Consider the following 7,609-nt stretch of genomic DNA (forward strand, 5'->3'; position numbering starts at 1 on the left):
GGCTGAACAGGCTGGGGCTGTTTTCCCTGGAGTGTCGGAGGCTGAGGGGTGACCTTATAGAGGTTTACAAAATTATGAGGGGCATGGATAGGATAAATAGGCAAAGTCTTTTCCCTGGGGTCGGGGTGTCCAGAACTAGAGGGCATAGGTTTAGGGTGAGAGGGGAAAGATATAAAAGAGACCTAAGGGGCAACTTTTTCACGCAGAGGGTGGTACGTGTATGGAATGAGCTGCCAGAGGATGTGGTGGAGGCTGGTACAGTTGCAACATTTAAGAGGCATTTGGATGGGTATATGAATAGGAAGGGTTTGGAGGGATACGGGCCGGGTGCTGGCAGGTGGGACTAGATTGGGTTGGGATATCTGGTCGGCATGGACGGGTTGGACCGAAGGGTCTGTTTCCATGCTGTACATCTCTATGACTCTATGTCTAAAAACCATTCAGAAATCATAATCTATGATGCTCCTCTCTATGTAACAACAACTTTCATTGATAGAGCTCCTGGATTCAGTCTTTATCCATCAGTTCTTTGCTGGTTTTACAACTGAGGACTGAATCAGGCTCCTTGTGAGGAAGTGGTCAGTCAACGTTGTATGACAATTATATGAATCAGAACTATTTGGAGTCAGTGTTGGAGGTTGAAACATGATCCAGCAAAGAGCCATCACTGTCTCAGGGCAGCAAGGAGAAGAACAGATGAGTCAGAAACACCACATCATGAGGGGTGCTTCATACAGCCACCTCAAAATTTCTTCCCGATCTGGTTCAGGGAGATGGCCAAATTGTGTATATGAAGGGGAGGCAGGAAAAAGTAAAATAGAGGGAGTCCCAGTTTATAAATATCCAACTTACGAACGCTTGTATTTATAAGTTCAAATCCAAACAGAGGTGTAAGAGTGATGAACATTTTCTGTCCTTATGAACAGCTGCTTTACATTGCCTTGCATTGTGTTACAAGTTGCATACAAATAAAATTGCAAACAGGCTGCTGAACAGAACCCGTCTGCAACCCGGGAACTGCCTGTTATGAATTTTAGAAATTCATTCTTGTCAAATGGCCATCGCTGTTCAGATTGCTACCTCCCCCCTTTTCCCAGTTGCTTTTGAGAAGGTGATGGTGACTTGCTTTCTTGACCTGCTGCAGTCCATGTGCTGCTGATGCACCTGTTGTGCTGTTAGTAAGGGAGATCAGGTTTGTGAATGTTTAGGTGGAGGAAATAAGAAAAACCTTCCACTGATGGGAAGTTTGGTAACCAGAGCACTCAAATTCATGGCTATAACATAAATTTGTCCAGAATGTGCAGCAAGGAAACAGACCATTCAGCACACTTCTTCATGCTGGATGTTTATGCTCCACAACAGCCTCCCTCCATCTTTCTTCATCTCAACATATCCTTCTCACCTGTTCTCCCTTATTGAGTTTTCCTAGCTTTTACTTTTTGCATTTATTCTATTCACTGTTGACAAATGGGAGGTGGGGTGATCATTTTTTGACAGCGAGTTCTTACAATCTGGAATGCATTATCTGAGAGGGTGGTGGGACTTAAAAATGAAAATTAGAAGCATGATAAGGGAAAAAAAAAATTGTCATGGGATAAAAACAGATGCAGCTATTGGAAAACATCATCAGAGAAACAGAACAGGCTCTATGAGCTGAATGGTCTCCTTCTGTGTCATATGATCCTATGAAAAGCATATCTGAGCAGTTGTTGTGGTTTGTATCAGTTCGACAGTTGTTCTGTGACGACACCACCACAATGTGATCAACTGACTTTGTTTTGTGTCCACAGAAACCAACCAATCTTTCTCAAGAGGTCCAAGTGACCCCAGACCACCTTTGCCTTTACCGGTCAATAAAGGACGGCCAATTCCACCAGCACCACAGGAACAGGTAGGGAAACAGTACACTATATTGATGATCATTCTCTTATATTTTTAAATTTATTGTATTCACTGTTCACTCCAAATAGCAGCAGCACCAACCGTCTATCACCTGTTCCCAGCAGCTGGGTCACCCAAAAGATAATGGCCCAGATCTTATGGTAGTCAGAGGGTCAGAGACTGGACATACCTTGAAAGATGCACATCAGGACCTCTAGCAAGACTGATGCACTTATGTGAAGGAATTGCCTGGGAAATGTAAACCTCTGATAAACAATTACCATACATCTGGAACCCTCTGAAAAGATCCCAGCTGCTCCTCTCAATTTGAGTACAAGACTTTGGAGGGTTCTGACTGACTTACCCATGAAATATAAGAGAAATTAACACGTCTTCTAACTCCTGGGTGGCCATTCTAATTACATAGCTTGATATCCACATAAACATGCACCCCTAGCAACTCCACTCAGTTGTAACCCCACTACCAGACCTCCATCTCCTCCACAGACCTGACCCTGCTACAACCTTGGAGACCCCATTATCTACTTGCTACCTCATTCCCTTTACCACCTTCCACCAAACTCCCTCATTTACCACCCTATTCACTTGCCATCCTACCTCCTCACCCATGCGGGACTTTATCCCTTCATCCCCTCACTGAACCATCACTCTCATCAACCTGGACTCTATCCTTTCCCTCCACTGGCCATCATTACTTCCCACCCACCAGTCTGATCCTCATGCACCCATCACTCTGTCCCCTCCTTCACCCATTTGCCACCCTACAAACCCCACTCTGTATCCTGGTGCCGTGAAAGGTGCTGTTAAAATGTAACTTCTTCCTTGTTTTATCTTTTCACAGGCTCCTGATAAATACAACCTGGCAGGGGAGGGTCTCACCAATGGCTTTGACTGGGAGATTTGATCAGTGTTTTGCAAATGCCTTGTTTACCAGTTTATTGCTACCAAAGCCCTGTGAGTGGGCAGTACTTGCAATAGCTTCATCAGCAGTATAAGAGGGAGTGACATTGCTTTCTGCTTAATTGTAAATGTCAGTAATTGCTGCTCATTTAATATACAGGGCTCATTTACATTTGGATCCACACACAACGTGCCAAAATACCATCCTGGGTGAACACCATCAGTCTGAAGCAAATAAATGCAGGGAAATGGACCAGCAGACCACTTTACTGTTGCAATTCTGTTGTTGAGTCTTGAGTCTGTCTGTCTGACCATTTTTATAAACTCTCAGTTCCACAGTTTCTCAGATTGATTCTTGTGTTTCAGAGTTTGTCCAGGGAATGGTATGTGAGTGATATTAGTCGAACAGAAGCTGAAGCAGCTCTGCGAAGCAATAATAAGGTAATGAGAACTCCTGTTCCTTTAAGAAACATAAACATCAGCCTTAGCCATCGCAATTTATAAAATATGAGTCTTAACAAAAATCCTACCAGTTCCCTTCCAAACCACTCACCATTCTGACTTAGAAATACAGAGGAACCTTGATTATCCGGATGACATGGGCGGGGAGTATTTTGTTCGGATAATCGAACATTCGGATAATCGAATGCCGGATAATTGAGGTTCCTCTGTATATTATTGTCCTTCAGTGTCACCGGGTCAAAATCCTGGACTCACCTCTCGAACAGCATTGTGGCTTAATTGTGGTTTCAAATCTGGGATTCCGGGCATTACCTGGGTGTCTAGATTAATGGTCTAGTGATATACCATTAGGCCATCGCTTCCCCTTTAATAGACAATTGTGCACTTCATCAGTTGCTGGCACTCCAGAGCTGTCCGACATGGTTAGAGTCATTTGCCAAGGTCAAGGCAGATAAAGGGAAATTTGTGCACTGCTTTGTAGACAGAGACCTGGGGACCGTAGTGGTCAGTGTGGTGCAGAGGATGGACATCCTCCTTCCCCAGGATCAACAAAGAAAGCCACAATACTTAATCCTGATAGCCGGGTTTGAGGATGTCACCCAGGTCTGTGTGATCTCAACCATCCAGAGGAACACCAGCAATGTAGAAAGAAGGTTCATTACCTTCTCTGCTCCACTGGGATAAATGCCTTCATCATCTCCTTGCTCCCTCACACTCACTGTGAGTTCACGACTGCACCCATCTCACGCCAAGGTGAGAGTTTCAATTCACTCTGCTCACACTACTCCAACAACATCTCCTGACACTTTCCACCCTCCACCTCCCACACTGCTAAACCTGCATGGCATCTGTGTTACGTCCAACATCTAATCACCTTCCTGTCATCTACAGCAGCACTAACAGCTGTGCCACCCACTTTCATTACACTCAATCCCTCCATCTCCCTTTGATGAGGAAGGGTCCTGACCTTAACCTACCATGCTGGGACCCTCTGACTGAAGGGTGCCTCCCTAGTCTTGACTGAGGACTATTCCCCTCAGGCTTTGACACATGGCTGTTTGGTTGAAGCATGTTAAAATTTGCTGCTTATTTACTTAGCACATGGTGTAGTTACAACATTGATGTAACAAGCTGCACAAATCTTTTTCTGTACTAAAAGGCAAGGCAAGATGGAGGTGCTATGAGCATCCAAACAGGCTCACAGTGAGTGAGCACTCAGACAGCAGCACTGAGATCCATCCGATCCAGTTTGAGTTCAGTGCCTGCTTCTGCACTCATTAGAACAATAGGTATCAATGCATTCCAAAATGCAGCACTGAAAGACAGAACCACATTCTAAGTGCCGGAGATGTGCCATGAGGGAGCATAGAGACTTGTAGGTAACTGATTGCCAACATATGTGGATAGGGGCGTGCGTATGTTTATTGCCCCCTGAGATGGTGGTGCCAAGTGTCCAAGATAGAAGTCCCGAGGAGCAAGTGGTGAGCTGGAGTTGCAAGTACCCACTCAGACTTTCATTTCTCGGCATCTAGTTTCTGTCCAGTGGGTGGGAGAATAGGACTGTGCATATCAATAAGGTGAGCTTATGCAACAATGAGGATGATAACGAGCGATCATCCATGTTAAAAGGACTTTTGTTGCTCACGAGAGAGAATCTCCTCTCAACACCCAGGACTTGGTTGGAAAATACAATATTTTGGTTGAGAAGGGCCTCACTTCGCATCTCACTCAATGTTCCCAAATCCCTCACTATAACCCACATGTGGACACAGTCTCAGGGCACAGACCATTTAGGACTGAGATGTGGAAACATTTCTTCATTTAGAGGGTTGTAAACTTGTGGAATTCTCTACTATAGAAGGTTCTGGAGATCAAAACACTGAATATATTCAAGAAAGAGGTAGATAAGTCTTTAGATTCTAAAAACATCAAGGGGTGTGGGGAAAAAATGGGAATATGGCATTGAGAACAGCCGCGTTCATATTGAATGCAGATTGCCCTGAGGGGCTGAATAGTTTCTATATTCTATGTTTCACACAGATTAGAGTCCAATAAAAGATAAAAGTTACAAGATATACAGATCAGTCCCGGATTGTTTGTGCTGAGTAGATAATAGATTATTGATAGTTGAGCAGTCATTTTCAAGATTATTGGCTTTACAGGTTAAGACCAGCAGACATACGAACAGAAGTTCATAATTCACCTTGTTTAAATTCAAAACCGTACTTCTGAAGAAGTCACATCAGACTTACAACTTGAACTCTGTTTCTCTCTGCACAGTTGCTGCCAAATCTGCTGAGTTTCTGCAGAATTCTGCATTTGTTTCAGATTTTGCCTTTCATAAGTTCAGCTGATTTGTTCATTAATCTCATTGCGAACTGTGGGACATTGCATTGTGCAGATCGCTGCCCTTTTTCCTTAAATGGCAGTAGTGATTTAATTTCAAAAGGATTTCATTGGCTATGAAGTGCGTTAGGACATTATAAGGTTGCGAATGATGTTATAAAAATGTAACTCACTCATTCCAGACTAACAGCATGGAAGATAGGATAATGAATACCTGATATCTTGATTTTAAAATATTGAACACAGGTCATTTTGCTTTAGCATGCTTTTCGTTAATGCTAGTTCGCTATAGCATGATTGACGAATTGAAGGCACTGTTTCTAAAGCACAAACTTTGAAAGTATGTATTGGTTATAATGTGATTCTGGCCCCATTCAATTAAATGGTGCTCCTAATATGCAATTTTCTTATAACATGGGATTTCACGAGAACAGAACTGCCGTGTTATAGCAGAATCAACTGCATTCTTTTGCAGTTAATGCTTGCTCAATCTTGCGGTATTATACAGGTCACTCGTACTCTATTTTACAGGATGGTACTTTCTTAGTGAGAGACAGCTCACGTAGAAACAATGAGCAGCCCTATGTTCTGATGGTACTGTTTGGATACAAAGTATACAATATTCCAATCCGTTATCAGGAGACCACGGATGTATTCTTATTGGGGACAGGACTGAGAGGAAGGGAAGTAAGTTGAAAAGTTTCTTTTGTTCTCAGCGTACTATTCAATAACCTGATTAATTTCAATGTCCATGACTACTAATATGAGTACACATATTTCTTCAAATATTTATCTGATTTCCAATTGAAAGTCCTGACTAAATCAACTTTGTCACCACACTAAGTACATTCGAATTCATAACTCCTCATTGTGTAAAACATTCTCCTCATCTCTCCAACTACAATTTGCTCCCCCAGTTACTGACCTTTCAGCTACTGAAAATACATTGGCTGAGGCATTGCCATGAACAATCAGAGTTGACAAGCCAACCAATCAGCACCCTTTGTCCATGTTGTACAAACTATTATGATTGTTTGAAGTTTGGCATTCTTGCACACTGTCCTGATCAGTGTGAAAGCAAACCTGCAGCGTCATGTTTCTCTTCTCGGTATTTTAAAAGAGGTTATTTCTGGAAACTCCATCAAAAATGGTCTCAGTTTTGAATTTGTTGATTAAATCTTCTCCCTACCTTTCTCTGCTCCTAGGCAAATAACTGCAACTTTTCCTTTCTGGCAATATATCTGAAGTCCCTCATCCCCAGTACCATTTCCCCAGTTCTTCACATCCTTTCTAAAGTGTACCCAGAGAGGGAGACAGTAGTCCAACTGAGACCTAACGAGTGATTTATTAGGATTAAAGATTAAAAATGACTGCTCAAATCCAACTTAGTTTCTAAGTTTTTCCTTTTGCAATGCAGATGTGACAGTTAAACCTTTTGATTCTTTCCACAGAACTTCAGGTCGGTGACAGAGATTATTGAGTACCACTCACAGACACCACTTTTACTGATTGATGGTAAAGATCCTAGCGGAGTACACAGGAATCAGTGTGTGTTAACATATCCAGCTGGTCAATAAATACTGCAACTCGCTTTAGAAGGACCTGAATTACAGGCAATTTGAAGTACAACCAGTAATGAACCTGTGTAGTGATCCTTTATAGGGAAAGGGGAATCTGTATAGTCTTATGTGGGTCACTTGATGTGCTCTGTATTATATTGTGGTCAAAATGTGACAAAGCCTATCTTACTGCTTTACCGACAGCTATCGATGATGGCATTCACCCCATCTTAGGATAAGATATTGGTCTCCAAACAAACTTGTCTGCTATCTGATTTCTCCTCCCAAACACATTGACCCTTCTCGCCCATTGAACACATTGGTCCCACTGAACACACTGGTCACCTCCCACCCCGAACACACTGACAACCCCCTGAACACGCTGCCCCCACCGCCCCGAACACACTGACCCCCACCGCCCCGAACACACTGACCCCTCT

General features: G+C 43.0%; 1 protein-coding gene across 2 annotated transcripts in view; it reads left to right on the plus strand.

Annotated features, from left to right (window-relative positions):
• The window catches only part of LOC122556775 (lymphocyte cytosolic protein 2-like), a 159,046-nt gene extending 151,446 nt beyond the window's left edge, over positions 1 to 7,600 (plus strand). Inside the window, exons 18-21 of one of the 2 annotated variants that reach the window (XM_043703923.1) lie at positions 1,791 to 1,891; positions 3,169 to 3,243; positions 6,142 to 6,297; positions 7,062 to 7,600. In XM_043703923.1, the coding sequence (XP_043559858.1) occupies positions 1,791 to 1,891; positions 3,169 to 3,243; positions 6,142 to 6,297; positions 7,062 to 7,187 (458 nt within the window). In that variant the 3' untranslated portion in view covers positions 7,188 to 7,600. The other variant, XM_043703925.1, reaches the window with a different exon arrangement.
• The last annotated feature ends 9 nt before the right edge of the window (positions 7,601 to 7,609 follow it).

This window comes from Chiloscyllium plagiosum, chromosome 14 (assembly GCF_004010195.1).
Source record: "Chiloscyllium plagiosum isolate BGI_BamShark_2017 chromosome 14, ASM401019v2, whole genome shotgun sequence".
In the NCBI taxonomy this organism is placed as follows: Eukaryota; Metazoa; Chordata; class Chondrichthyes; order Orectolobiformes; family Hemiscylliidae; genus Chiloscyllium; species Chiloscyllium plagiosum.